This window comes from Girardinichthys multiradiatus, chromosome 13, assembly GCF_021462225.1.
Source record: "Girardinichthys multiradiatus isolate DD_20200921_A chromosome 13, DD_fGirMul_XY1, whole genome shotgun sequence".
In the NCBI taxonomy this organism is placed as follows: Eukaryota; Metazoa; Chordata; class Actinopteri; order Cyprinodontiformes; family Goodeidae; genus Girardinichthys; species Girardinichthys multiradiatus.
In genome coordinates this window covers 43,445,173-43,460,202 of record NC_061806.1, presented here as the reverse complement: position 1 = coordinate 43,460,202, position 15,030 = coordinate 43,445,173, and the positions used below count along the sequence as shown (strand labels likewise).

The 15,030-nt window shown below is 43.3% G+C and overlaps 1 protein-coding gene across 1 annotated transcript in view; it reads right to left on the bottom strand.

Moving 5' to 3' along the window:
• pkhd1l1.1 (PKHD1 like 1, tandem duplicate 1) overlaps positions 1 to 15,030 on the bottom strand; it is a 57,737-nt gene that overhangs the window by 36,391 nt on the left and 6,316 nt on the right. Inside the window, exons 14-31 of the mRNA XM_047382816.1 lie at positions 11,582 to 11,847; positions 11,407 to 11,498; positions 11,173 to 11,332; positions 10,143 to 10,278; positions 9,899 to 10,042; positions 8,554 to 8,708; positions 8,352 to 8,462; positions 7,683 to 7,807; positions 7,437 to 7,600; positions 7,090 to 7,259; positions 6,549 to 6,681; positions 6,011 to 6,084; positions 5,631 to 5,753; positions 5,270 to 5,375; positions 4,608 to 4,715; positions 2,344 to 2,465; positions 864 to 996; positions 54 to 246 (exon numbers count right to left, since the gene is read on the bottom strand). Of these exons, the coding sequence (XP_047238772.1) occupies positions 54 to 246; positions 864 to 996; positions 2,344 to 2,465; positions 4,608 to 4,715; positions 5,270 to 5,375; positions 5,631 to 5,753; positions 6,011 to 6,084; positions 6,549 to 6,681; positions 7,090 to 7,259; positions 7,437 to 7,600; positions 7,683 to 7,807; positions 8,352 to 8,462; positions 8,554 to 8,708; positions 9,899 to 10,042; positions 10,143 to 10,278; positions 11,173 to 11,332; positions 11,407 to 11,498; positions 11,582 to 11,847 (2,515 nt within the window). The remainder of the gene's footprint in view (positions 1 to 53; positions 247 to 863; positions 997 to 2,343; positions 2,466 to 4,607; positions 4,716 to 5,269; positions 5,376 to 5,630; positions 5,754 to 6,010; positions 6,085 to 6,548; positions 6,682 to 7,089; positions 7,260 to 7,436; positions 7,601 to 7,682; positions 7,808 to 8,351; positions 8,463 to 8,553; positions 8,709 to 9,898; positions 10,043 to 10,142; positions 10,279 to 11,172; positions 11,333 to 11,406; positions 11,499 to 11,581; positions 11,848 to 15,030) is intronic.

The following is a 15,030-nucleotide window of genomic DNA, read 5'->3' as shown; positions in this document are numbered from 1 at the left end:
TGTGGGCCAATAGAAGAACTCCGACTGTAGATGGATCTGTCCAGTATCTGCACCTGGTCTGGGGGAACCCTCTGTTCCCGACATGCACGTCCACCTGGTAAACTCCAGGGGGCATCACAGGAAGATGGCAGCTGATCTGTGTCTCCGTCCACTGCTCGGTGAGGCACCGCTTGGCTCCAACAAACACGACGCTGTCGTTATCTTGGCCTCCAAGGTTGGAACCCTGGATGGTGAGAAGTTGGTCTCCTAAACAACAGAGAATGAAACCAATCACACCAGCGTCTCACTGTAGAAGCTTCTGATGCTCTCAGACCATCACCACATGCCACTCAGCTAATTGCTCTATTAAAGGATCAGTAATTGTTCTGCTGGCTGGCAGGTATTCTTGCCGTATTATTACAGGATTACATGTTCGTCTCCTGGGATTCAATGTTTCATCCCAACAAAAGGCAGAAACCTGCAGGCAAACATTACACAACGGTAGGACAACTAATAAGGAGCAATAATGTAAACACAAATGTTCCCAAACAAGGTCAGAGTGACAGACACATTACAGCCAGAGGGAAAAGGTCACGAACACAAGGTGCAAGGAGCATGTGGAGATCATCCTTTAGTTGATCCAGGTAGAAGTACGGTGGCCTGTTGGGAGCTCAGAAGTTTGTTTTGTGACAGAAAAATAATGAGGAACGTTCAGAGGCTGAGCATCAAGAAAATAGGTAAACTGAACCTAACAAACGCATGGACATTATTTCTGCAGAATCTTCACACTATTGCTTTTAACCTTCAAAAACCAAACCAGCGCCTGACCTCATTGAGAGGTGATCAGTGTCTCCTCATTACAGACAGAACACGACTTATCTCACCCGTCACAGTGGCAGTCTGAGGACTCAGGCCTGAGATCTGAGGTGTGAGGTTATTATCGTAGGTGAAGGTGGTGTTGGCGGTCTCACTCATGTTTCCCACAGTCACCGTGACGGCCTGCAATCCTGCAGCTCCCTGAAAAAAAAGGGTTATACAACTAAGCTCCACATCAGGAATGGCTTCTAACCACGAATCATACAGTTTACGAAGGTTCAGAAAACATATGAGGTCCACGAGGAAATCAGAAAAATGTTTAATTCTTGCTGTAATCGGAGATTGAAATACCTGTTTCCCAATTTTAATAAATGCTGAATTAATCTGAGCAAATAGCTTTGAAATTCTCAAAGTCCAGAGCAGTGCTATTCAGCTCAGCTAAAAGCCTAATCAAAACCAAACTGTCTGACGTTTTCTTTAAAACAACATCAAAACTGGAGCAATGTGAGTTTTTAAACTGGTTTTCTCTTTCTGAAGGTTCTTTACCAATTCTTAAAACTTCAGTTCATTCCTGATTGAGCTGGAAAAAAAAGATTTGCTATTTATGGGTTAATAATGTTTTGTGTAGAGGGTTTATCACCTTTAAACTGGTGATGCTCCAGGAGAAACACTCTGCTGGCACAGACTTAGTTGAACAAAGGAAGGTTTTATTTCCAACCAAACCCATGTCACAAAGTACAGATATGAGCACCGATATGGAGAAATCTGAGGTCAAATGTCAAAGGATTGCTCCCCGACAATGACCACGGATCCTTTTTACAAACATTTAAGATGTCTCCGCATGATTACCTTTAGTCACCATCAGGCATCTAGACAGTACATGCCTTGTACATTTGGAAACCCTGATCAAATCTCTGACTGAAATGGGTCACATCATGTCTCCTAACAGTTTTGCATCTGTGTTTCCATTCAGACAAACACTCCCCCTCCGAGCCCCAGCCAAACCCATAATAGGAGAGATAATAATGAGAGAATGAAAACATTTCAGTCTGAACTCCAGATACTAAAATATCTAAAATAAAATGAAAAGGTACATCAGCAGGCTGTGGGTCACCAGGAGACATGACAACATAAAGCTTTGTGTTGACAGCATCACCATGTCTCCTGATGATCTTCTCCAGTTGCAGTACGTCAAACCTAAAAAGTGTAGGACCTAACACTGAGCCTTGTGGGACTCCATATTTCACTTTGTGATCTTAAGACACTGTGTTTAAGTTCCCTGTCTATTGGATATGATTTGATGCACTAAGACAGGTCTAGTGTTGAACCTACTCTACCTGGCACCATCAGTCAGACCGTGTAAACCAGAACCCATCTACGATCCTTGTGTAAACATCCGCACTCTGAGACTCTCCACTTTATTCCTTCTAATCAGGTGTGATTTAATGAGGCTTTGCTGTTGGTTCAAACAGTAGATCTGAGATGTTTGGTGGATACTCAGCATGCTTTTCTGCATGAACATGAACATTTGGAGGTTTGAAAACTTACTGCTGGAGTTCTGCATTTCAGCTCGGTGTCATCTGCAAGGACCACTTCACATTCTTTACCGCCGACAGTAACTGTGGCATTCTGACTGAGGCCGAAGCCTCTCACTGTCAGCACAGTGCCACCTGAGAAGAAAGTCGGAATGAGACTCAAAACTTTAAAAGTTATTGGTGATCAATGCTCAGACCTCTCCCACCTCCAACGCTTCCAGACTGTGGGGAGAACGAAGATAAGATGAGCTGGTAGTTGAAGTAGAGGATGTTGTCGCCAGCGTAGCGAGCATCACCCAGAGAGGGAAAGTTAACAGATACTGGGAAGGTACCTGCGCTGGCTCCACCCAGTCTGCACACCTGAGTGGTCGCTGAAATAAATACCAAATATCAGTTCATTTACTGGAATCAGACAGAGTCTGTGCAAGGTTCTAAACAGCCGTCAGACTGGTCCTAGTTTGATCAAACCAGTTCTGCAAAAGGTCCAAAAAGGTCAAAATAAACTTTTCAAATAAAGTTAATTTAATGATTAAAACTGGAAATAAATGCAAAAATAGTACAATTCGAAAATTAAAGCGTTTTTATTTTTGTAGTTATTGATACACTGCAGGATGGGGACTATAAATTAATACATTAATATATAATGCGGTAAAGAAATCATGTTAAGGATACATTAAAATATGTAGTAGTTTCATTTATTAATTTCTGTCTACTTTTAATAATTGTAATTATATATATATATATATATATATATATATATATATATACATATGTATATATATATACACACATGTATATATATATATATATATATATACATATGTATATATATGTATATATATATATACACACAGTGGGGAGAACAAGTATTTGATCGTTCAAGATGACGGTGAATCTCCCTCGGTCTGGGGCTCCATGCAAGATCTCACTTCGTTGGGCATCAGTGATCATGAGGAAGGTGAGGGATCAGCCCAGAACTACACGGCAGGACCTGGTCAATGACCTTAAGAGAGCTGGGACCACAGTCTCAAAGAAGCCCATCAGTAACACACTACGCTGCCATGGATTAAAATCCTGCAGCACACGCAAGGTCCCCCTGTTCAAGCCAGCGGAGGTCCAGGCCTGTCTGAAGTTTGCCAAGGACCATCTGGATGATCCAGAGGAGGAATGGGAGAAGGTCATGTGGTCTGATGAGACAAAAATAGAGCTTGGTGGTCTGAAGAAGGATGAGTACAACCCCAAGAACACCATCCCTACCGTGAAGCAAGGAGGTGGAAACATCATTCTTTGGAGATGCTTTTCTGCAAAGGGGAGAGGATGACTGCACCGTCTTGAGGGGAGGATGGATGGGGCCATGTATCAGTAGATCTTAGCCACCAACCTCCTTCCCTCAGTAAGGGCATTGAAGATGGGTCGTGGCTGGGTCTTCCAGCAGGACAACGACCTGAAGCACACAGCCAGGGCAGCTAAGAAGTGGCTCCATAAGAAGCATATCAAGGTCCAAGAGTGACCTAGCCGGTCTCCAGACCTGAACCCAAATGAAAACCTTTAGAGGAGCTGAACGTCTGTATTGACCAGCGACAGCCCTGAAACCTGAAAGATCTGGAGAAGATCTGTATTGAGGACTGGTCCAAAATCCCTGCTGCAGTGAGTGCAAACCTCATCAAGAACTACAGGAAACGTCTGATATCTGGAATTACAAACCAAGGTTTCTGTACCAAATATTAAGTATTTTTTTTTTGATGTATCAAATACTGATGTCATGCAATAAAATGCTATTTAATTGGTCAGTTAGTTTTGTGGTTAATGGTCATGTATCAGTCCATCAATAACATCTATAAATAACTTAATTACAATTATTTTTGGGAAATTTTTGTATTTATGAATCCATTCAATAGAGTACAAAACAACAGCATACAGATGTTGCAAATGCACATTTTTATTATATATGTGTATATTGTAAATTGTAAATTTGTATATTCTGTAATACAAAAACAAAACCAAAGAGCAAAGTGTACCGGAGTCAAATTCCTTGTTTGTTCAAACTTGGCAATAAAGCTGATTCTGATTCTGATTAAATGGATTTATTTTTGTCCACTATTAATAATCAGGAGCACCTGCAGGTAATTACCAACTGATGAGAAGAATTCCTGCTAATTTAACAAAATGATTCAGAGATTTTAAAACATTGTCAACATATTAAAAAATAACTTGTTAGCTGCATTTGATGAGGTAACAACTTCTTGTTTCTCTCAGGATTTAAAATCGTTTGCTCACCTGTGACCTCTTCAGTCACACACCTGGAGTTTCCCACCATGATGGAAGCATTTTCCATGCTGAATCCAGTCCCAGTGATGGTGAGCAGGGTTCCCAAACCACTGGATCCTGTAATGATCAGGAATATTACCAGGAGGATTCATATGCGAGCTGTTGTAGAGTTTTATTGGACCTCCTGCTTGTGGTTTCTGTTATAAAATGCTTTGGATCAGGGCTGCACATTACTGGCAGTCCATCTATCCAACCAGACAAACAGGGCATATTATTAGCAAGCAGAGAATGAATGCATGGCATTTCAAATGCAATGGTCCACTAAATGCTGCAGCTAACAAGTAATCCGTGAATCTTCTTACCCTGGGTTTTGATGGGTTAGAATTACTAACAGAAATGTAGTAATTCCATTTAATTTGAATCCATATTTCACCTTTTTCTATTAAAAATGTAATTTTAGATGTATTTTTTTATGTAGATTTAGGAATGATCAGAGGTTGGTGGATCTAGTCCTTGAGGGCCAGAGTTGTGCAGGTTTAGGTGTTTTTCTCGCTTGAAAACACCCGAGCTCCTGAGGAGGTAACCTGACCATCTGAGTCTGAAGAGCTGGAACAGAAACACCAAAACCAGGGAGGATGCCTAAAAATCCCTCCTTTGTTGTCGGTACAGACCTTGTGACGGGCTGATTCCAGTCACAACTGGAGTTTTCTCGTCTGACCACTGGAAGCTGCAGTTTCCGGAGCAGTTTGAGGGAATGCCGTTGATGTAAACCTCCACCTGCAGAAAGCATCAGACCTTGTCTTAAATATCGAACCTGTTTCAGCGTGTGAGGTTGGAAGGACTGAAACTGTCAAACCAATAACAGACTCAGGGTGTGTTCATTGAGCAGGAAACGTTCCCTTGGAGGCTAAACCGTCCAAATACAGAAGTTAAACAAAGAGACTAGAACAGCTCAATCATAAACCCAGAAGACAACCTGAGACAGAAACCTGAACCCAAATGAGATCGAGGCTTTCAGGATCACAGCCGTACCTGAGGTTTTTCTTCCCAAACCCGGAAAAAGTCTCCAGTCATGCCTCGGATCAACAGCCCACCTTTTACCTTCTCCTGGACTACAAAGTTGACATTATTACCAACAACCGACGAGTCGTCGACCTGTGAGGAGAAAGTAATAATTAATGTCGTTTCTGCAGGAACTTCACAGAAAACATCTACATCCTGCTCCAGGTTGATGCTTTGTGTGTCTTACAGTCGAATTTTACGTCTTGAAGATGATAAATTTGTTGTGATACTCATTGAACTTCTTGGACCAAAAACCCCTGTGGACACACCTTCATCAAAGGCTGGGCTCCAGGCTTCGTGAGCCAGGTGACACTCCAGTTGGGAAGTCTGCAGGTCCCCAGGTCCTCTACATTCACCTGGCCCATGCCAGAGATTCCCTCCAGAGCGTATTTCAGGTCCTCCTTACTGATGTTCACAGACAGACCTGACAGACACAGAACAGAAGCATGTTCAGTGTGAACCAAGATGAGCTGAGAAGGAATTAAAACCTCAAGAAATGACGCACTTTGTTCAGTTTGTGAACCAATGAAACTTTACCGAGGTTTGTTGAATGCTTAAATCTTCTTTGGATCACAAGATTTGCTAAATGATTAAATGTGTTGCTTCTGTTGTGGCACAGATCCAGAACCTGTTATCAATTTGTCACCTTTAAAGAACTCAGATGCCCTCAAAGAGTAGCGGTTCCTGTTCTGCCTCTTTGTCTTTATTCTGACTACAAAACATTCTGACAGGAGGACTCTGCAGGAATGAAGATGCTATCTGGAAACCTTCCCAACAGCTTTTTGACCTCTCTTCTCTACAGCTCCAGCAGGAACATATAATTAGAACCTGGGGTTATCCTTCTAGTTAGCGTCTCTGTGTCGCCAGACGTTGCTGACGCTCATCTACCTTCAGCCCGGCCTCCGTAGATCTCCACGTCAAATGTGCCGCTCAGAGGGGGCGTGGCTCTGTGGGGGCGGGTCACGGTGACGGCAGCGGCTCTGTTAACAAACTCAGCTCTGTCCTCACTGCTGTTGGTCATCTTTATACAGATGGAGAAGAAAAAGCAAAACGGGTTTAATTAATAATAGTCCAGACACACAGAGGCAGATTTAAAAGGAAAGAACATTTGTTTTAAAGATTAGAAATAAAGAACAGCAAGAGCATTCATGGATGCAGCAAAGGAAGATATGCAGAGGATTGGTGTGACAGGTGGATGGTAGGGACAGGGTTAGATGGAGGCAGATGATCTGCTGTGAAGACCCATAAGGAAAGCAGTCCAAATAAGATGAATACAAAGAAACATTATTCTCTGTTTCATTTTTCTATTTTTCTGTTAACTACAAAATCAAACTGGACTAAAACCAGACCTCATCCCTTCTGTGGACCATGACACTGCTGCTCCAAAGATGCAATGACCTGAGTGAAATCATGGAGAAATAAGAGGTACCTGCATGAAGCTGATCTCCATCAGTGGAAAATCAAATGCACAATCCAGCGGCGTGACCACGATGTTATATGTGATCTCTGAGGCGGCTGAGCGCTGCTTCGTGACGGAGAACGCCTTGATGGACTTTCCAGAACTCTCAAAGGGAGGAGGCCTTCTTTTGAGGAGAACAGCTGAGAAATTAAAGGAGATGATCAGGAAAATAAGTTGGTCTCCAACTTAATGCAATTTTGTTCTTTATCAAGAAACTTCTTACAAAGTTCCTCAAAGAAAACCAGAACTTCCAGTCTGATTTCATTCAAAAGCAGACAGAGAGATCAACATAAAACCAGGATTATGTTTAAATGCACCGTTTTCATTCATTGTGGTCGGTGTCTTTCCGATGTAAACCACATCCACGTAGTAATCTGCTCCGGAGTTGTCTTTGTAGAGATAAAGCTGCTGCAGGCTGTACCTGCTGCCAATGAAAGCTGTCTGCAGGGCACTCTGAAGGTCCATGCATTTATAGCTCCACCTGTGAGCAAACCATCAGAATCAACCTCTGGAGAACATCACATCATGCAAGAGATCACAGCTTCTTCTTAGGTTTTAATTACTTGTCCTCTTTGTTGAACAAAGTACTGATCCGCGTGGTCGCAGCCCGGGTCTGACCACTGCTGTCGCTGTAGGTAAACTTCAGCCCAACTTCATCCCTCAGCAGTCCTTTATAACCAAAGCAGAGCTGAGAGGGAAAGAAATACTGATGTTTCTAAAGGCCCACAGGATTTAGACTTTAGGTCCTCTCCAAGACTCAAACACGTTCACTTCAGGACCTTTTTCTCAGGAGTTTTCCATTAAATATGTTTGGACAAATTTTTATCACAAGTCAATTCATTTTCTAGTCAGTTTTCTAATTTAAGCTTCTTTCTCCAGTTATTTTTTACCATTTCGGTTTAGAAATGATCAGAATAAACTTCCATATATTTAAATTCATTATAAAACCAAGAATGACTCCTTAGATGGAGCATGTTTTACCACGGGGTGCTGGTTCAGGGACACCGGTCCATATTGTCCTCCAGACTCTTTGGTGAAGGTTTCCCTGAAAAGAGCGTCGGCATTCTTTAGCGACCGGAACCCACAGAAACCCGAGTGGCTCTCAGGAGTCCCACTCTGAGCGCCGGTGAACTGTGGAGTTCAGAGGACAGATTCACAAAGTCAGGCTTGGTTTGTCTGGATGTCCCAGTCTCACTCCTGGTGACACACAATGTCCACTTTACGTTGTCCACACTGACCTCAGAGTTTTCAAAGTCATTGAAGTATTTCACATTTGTGCCCTGAGTGGTTAGAACCTCAGCAGGACAATCAGCTTTCATCATGTTCTCCAGAGCTGACTGCACCTGTTCAGAAACACAACGTCTCAGAGGAGTTCAGGTGAAAACATAAAGATCAGATCTGTATCTGGAGATCATCAGGATGACAGTTACATACCTCTGACCCAGTGGCGTTGAAAGCAATGGGCGCTGTAGGAACTCCCGCCCAACTCAGAGTGAAGGTTGCCATGTTACTTTGACCTTTGGTAACCTCCAAAACAGAGATGTTGGTGTTTGAGCTGAAAACCTCAAAGTGAAGAGCTGCAAAGTCACCTAGCAGAGGAAAGGAAAAGGCCTTCATTCCTTTATCACAATCTGTCTGCTTTAAGCCATTCAGTTCTGGGAAAATTAACCAAATTCAGGGAGAGAAGCTCTAGATCTGGACTAAAAGTCTGATTCTGTTGTCATGTGACAGCTAAATCTTTGAGTTTTGCTCCAAAGAGATGAGACGACTCTCTGAAAACAGATCATTGGAAACTCCATCACAGCACAGCCTGATGTCTGAGCCAGAACAAAACTGAAGGTTCTCCAAAGCTTCTCCTAAAGGAGGAATGGACTCTTATCACCTTCTCACCACTCTAAGCTCAAGGCAGATGAAAGCTACTCTCCAGCCAACCCAGCCCTGTCGATTCTTCCCCACTGAGCTCCAAGTGTAGCTCAGTCTCTTGGTGTCCCACTGCCAGCTGTTTCCTCTCCAGGGGTTATCTGGTGATGGTATACCTAAGCTTGCAGAGCGTGTAACTGATCCTTTGCCAACATCTCTTAAAGACACCTTCTTCTACAAGCAGCTGGTTTCTATGTTATTGCTGTTGCTAATTGGTCTGACCAGCAGATGTGCAGCAACATTTGAATGTTGGTGAAAATCTGCACTCTGTTCATGGCTGTGGTTGCCTACAACACTAGCCAAGAGTATCAAAGCAACATCGTCCTCCAGCACTTCCTTTTCCACCTTGATGGGTTCAGTGTTGGTCCTCTGGCTCTCAGTCTTTCTTTCACTAACATTTGGACCTGCTTGTGCCGAGGTTGACACCACCTGGACCAGATTCACATGAGTTTTTCATATGAGACAGGGTTACGTGAAGCAGGCTGAAAGTCCAAACTGAGCGACCAGCCAGCTGGTTCAGCAAGGACAGATCCTGCATGGACCAGAGTTCAATGCTGCTTGGGTTTAAACATCCCCTCTAGGGGATACCGTAGTTTCTCTAACTCATCAGGATCATCAAAACTTTACAGGAATGAACATTTCATGGATGATCCAACAAGCCCAATCAAGAGCTGTGGATGCTGGCTGGATTCTCAAATCACTAAGTCAAGAATGCGTTTGTGCACATTTGACTAATGAGAGAACGGCTGTCAGATCTTTGGAAATGATGGGAATGTATTTGAAAAATCCACTTTATAGGGCCTAATTTATTCCTGAATGGGCCTGTTGGGACATTTTGTAAATGAGTGTGTCCTCCTACCTCTGTCAGAGTTGAAAGTGATTGTGTAGTGAGACCCCTGACCATCCTCCTGCTTGGTGACCTGAACTGTGTCGGGTTTGATGGACCACAGGTTGTTCAAGGCTGCCTCCATCTCACTGGCTGATGCACTCACAGGGATTGGTCCTACAGGAAACAAAGAAACACCAAACCTGCCCTCATGAGCTTCATTGAAGAAGACCAACATGTGAAGTCAACGGCAGCTGTGGAGGAACATAGATGTTACCAGTTTGGGCATTTCCGTAGCTCAGCTTGAAGAAGGTGCTTCCACAGAGATGGCTGGCACAGTGGCTGCTGATGCTGATATTCTGCACCTCCTTGACCACTGGGACCCTGGAGGGCCACATGTTAAAGGTGAGCACCTGAGGGACAGTGGAAACAAGATGAAGGGACGCTCAGATGAAGGAAAAAGCCAACAAAGGAGCAGAGCAGTGATTCCTGCTGTTGAGAAAAATGTTCTAGTAAGATATCAAGTCTTATCAAGTTAAAAGTCTAACCTAGGTTTTATCTAGTCGGATCTTAAGTTATTAAATCTGTGATTCACGTCTGACTCGATTCTAAGTCAAATGTCACGAGTCCACACCTCTGATGTTTAAATGCCTTAATGATGATGCAGCTCTGTCTGCTGATCTGTAGCAGCAGCTCAAATGTGAACATGAGGCTGGTATGTCTTCTGTGCAGAGAGATAGCTAGCTTCAGTTGAAGCGATGTCGTTAGCTTGTTAACCGTCTCATGTTGAACCCGAGGTTCGGGTAAAGAACCTAAAGATTTTGCTGCTTGTCCTGAGAAAAACAGAAGGTTGAATTTCCTGAAGTTTCCTGGTGTTGATCTGGTGATTCTGGATAATAAAGTTATGGGGAAGCAGCTCAATACCTAAGACCAGATCGGACCTAGGATTGGTCTGATCTGTCTCTAATGTGGTCCAAATGCAGACTAGCGATGGGAATGGATATGAATTGATTCAAAAGGAACCGAAACGTCTGGAGTTACTAATAGAAGACAAGCTGTTGCATCAGGAGCGAATGAGTCATCAGGCAAAAGCATCATCAGAATGGACCTTCTCTCACTGCCTACTCACCCTGACCCTTCCTTCTGGGTCAGAACCGACCCAAGGCTGTGTAAAGCCCTTAGCAGAATTTGATTGGTGTTTTATTATAACTGTTAACATGACGATACAACTAGAATGATGCTAATTTTTATATTTTTTAAACCTTAAACAAATTAAAATGTTAAATTTAAAATTCCTGATCTGGTACCTGCTCCTCATCAAACACTTCATATGCAGCCACAATGTTCTGGATTTCGTTGACAGCATCATCTGACTGGTCTGCTGTGAAGGAACTTTCTTCTTGGAACAAGGCAATGTTGATATGAGAGAGGCCGTAATATTCCTGCTGCAGAAGCTCCAGGTAGTACCTAGAGCAAGAAAAGTTGTTTATAGCGACAAAATAAAGAGTTGTTATTACATGGAGTCATGCAGCCTTGCTTACGGTTTTCCTTTCTCCATAAAAATCGCTCTGGATTTTTGGGACTCCAGCTGGAAGTAGTTTTTGACATATCTTGGCTGAAAAGCCACTTTCACCTGGGATTCAAATGTGACAATGTCAAAGTAGGAACAAAAGGTGCTGATGCTGCTGAAGGTCACGGGTTATCAGCAGCGCTTACCTTGTCTTCTGGCCGGCTGGAGTTGCTCAGGTACAGATCACACCTGTCATCACAGTGCAGGTATATGCTGAAGTTTCCACTGACCGTAGGCACAAAGAAGCCTTTGGTTCGAGTGGTGAAGAGGTCGTATTCGTTAGGAAAGATATAAGGCAGCGAGTCGATCCACTGTGACCAATAACCGGTTGTGTTCTCATTGTATCTCCAGATTTCATCCAAGGAATTTGGCCGTTTGCCACTCCACACTTCCATCTTCAGGCCTCGTCCACCTGGAAGCACATGGGACAAAGTGAAGTCGGCCTGGACCTTTTCCACCAGTCCCTACTCAGCACGGCTCTACTCGCTTTTTAGGCTTTTCCATTAGTAGCTGTCCCATGGAACTGTTACTATATTTAGTACCTCCTTGCTTGCTGTTCCAAGCAAGGAGGTGCTGAAAACAGACTCATTGGGCGTCACTAGTCACAGCATATTTTATTAAGTAATATTTTCAAGAGAAGCTACAATGAGAAGCTAAAGGAAAGCTTCTCGCATGGAGACGCTTCTAGTGTTTGGAATGGTTGAAAAACCTGACTGCCTGCAGGACACCTTCCCCCAACCCTGAGCAGAATCCTCACCTGGTAAATCAGTTGGATGGCTTCTAATGGGCAGCAGTTCAACCCTCAACCCAACTCCTCCACATCCCATTCAGACACTAATTCTTGCAGTACACCAACCACTCCCCTACCTTCAGAACCCCTGCCTGGACTAAAGATCTCAGAGGAAGATGTAAACAGGCTCCTTCAGGGCCTGAAAACAAGGAAGGTCTTAGGATCTGATAATGTCTCCCCATTATGCCAGAGAGGCTGCGCTAGACCAACTAACCTCGATTTTCACTAAGATCTTCAACAAGTCACTGGAGAAATGTGAGGTCCCCTCCTGCTTCAAACGATCCATCATCATCCCGGTTCCCAAGAAACCCACCATCCTAGGATTAAATGACTACAGGCCTGTAGCCCTGACGTCTGTGGTCATGAAATCCTTTGAGCGGCTGGTGTTGAAGCACCTGAAAGACATCACAGGCCCCCTGCTGGACCTCCTGCAGTTTGCTTACCGAGCAAACAGGTCAGCAGATGATGCTGTTAACTTAGGTCTACACTTCATCCTGCAACACCTCGACCACCCAGGGACGTACGCCAGGATCCTGTTTGTAGACTTCAGCTCAGCCTTCAGCACCATCAACCCAGACATCCTCCACCAGAAGCTCACACAGCTGAAAGTTCTAGCCTCCAGGTGTACTAACTGCACCTGTTTGAACCTGTTATCTGTATAAGAGACACCTGTCCACCCACTCAATCAAACACAGTCCAACCTCTCCACCATGACCAAGACCAGAGAGCTGTGTGAGGACATCAGGGATAAAACAGTGGACCAGCACCAGGCTGGGATGGACTACAGGAAAATAGCCAAGCAGCTTGGTGAGAAGACAACAACTATTGGAGCAATTATAAAAAAATGGAAAACGTTCAAGATGACGGTGAATCTCCCTCGGTCTGGGGCTCCATGCAAGATCTCACTTCGTTGGGCATCAGTGATCATGAGGAAGGTGAGGGATCAGCCCAGAACTACACGGCAGGACCGGGTCAATGACCTGAAGAGAGCTGGGACCACAGTCTCAAAGAAGCCCATCAGTAACACACTACGCTGCCATGGATTAAAATCCTGCAGCACACGCAAGGTCCCCCTGTTCAAGCCAGCGGAGGTCCAGGCCTGTCTGAAGTTTGCCAAGGACCATCTGGATGATCCAGAGGAGGAATGGGAGAAGGTCATGTGGTCTGATGAGACAAAAATAGAGCTTGGTGGTCTGAAGAAGGATGAGTACAACCCCAAGAACACCATCCCTACCGTGAAGCAAGGAGGTGGAAACATCATTCTTTGGAGATGCTTTTCTGCAAAGGGGAGAGGATGACTGCACCGTCTTGAGGGGAGGATGGATGGGGCCATGTATCAGTAGATCTTAGCCACCAACCTCCTTCCCTCAGTAAGGGCATTGAAGATGGGTCGTGGCTGGGTCTTCCAGCAGGACAACGACCTGAAGCACACAGCCAGGGCAGCTAAGAAGTGGCTCCATAAGAAGCATATCAAGGTCCAAGAGTGACCTAGCCGGTCTCCAGACCTGAACCCAAATGAAAACCTTTAGAGGAGCTGAACGTCTGTATTGACCAGCGACAGCCCTGAAATCTGAAAGATCTGGAGAAGATCTGTATTGAGGACTGGTCCAAAATCCCTGCTGCAGTGAGTGCAAACCTCATCAAGAACTACAGGAAACGTCTGATATCTGGAATTACAAACCAAGGTTTCTGTACCAAATATTAAGTATTTTTTTTTTTGATGTATCAAATACTGATGTCATGCAATAAAATGCTATTTAATTACTTAAAAATCACACAATGTGATTTTCTGGATTTTGTTTTAGATTCCATCACTCACAGTTAAAGAGTGGCTATGATAAAAAGACTTCTACAAGTTTTGGAGATGTGAAAACCTGCTAAATCAGCAGCGTATCAAATACTTGTTCTCCACACTGTACATTTAATGAATTATTGTGTCCCTCAGGGTCCCTTAGGTCCAGTTCTATTTGCTGTGTAAATGCACTCTTTAGGCAATATTATCAGATGATATTTGCTGTCATGGCTACGCTGATGATATCCAGCTGTACCTTTTTTTGAATCTAAATCACAGTAAACTTCGAGGTTACAGGTCTGTGTTGAGGATGTAAAGATCTGGATGAATAATGATTAAATCCAGGTAAAACTGAAGCTATTGTTATAGATTTATAGGTTTGACACGTCAAGGAAATTACTAAAACAGAGTTCTAACCCAGGGTCCTGATAGGTTCATGTTACATTATTCCAAACCATGCCATAAGAACCCTTCACACAAGGTCCGTTTTGAACTTTGTGTTGTGGTGTCAACTTTATTCTCTTAATTTTTAGTCTTCTGTTTTATTTTGTTTAGCACTTTGGTTTACATTCATGTTTTAAAGGTGTATTTAATTCATGACATTTTTTTATTAAATGTTTAATTACATGGAATTAAATTACATTTTGAATATAAAATTCCCAACTTTGTATTATTTATTTTTTCAAAAAGAAACTATTAGTACTGCGTTAATGTTGCCTAAAAGTAGTTCCAAAGCAGATGAAAACACTGCAAGAGAAGAAATATCTCTAGTTTTAAAAAGCAGCTGAAAGTATGCAGGACATTACTGCTACAGTGATACCTTATTAATGTTTTCAGATGCCAGAGGCTGTAACAGAGAAGTTAAAGTTCTTGCATTAACCAGCGTTCAGACTGAACAATCACAGAGAGCGAAGATCACATGAATGCGCTAACAGCTTGGCTTTGTTTCTGATTCTGTGAGGAGATGACAGCATGAACAAAGAATCATCTGCACCTGCAAGGCGAATAGTGCA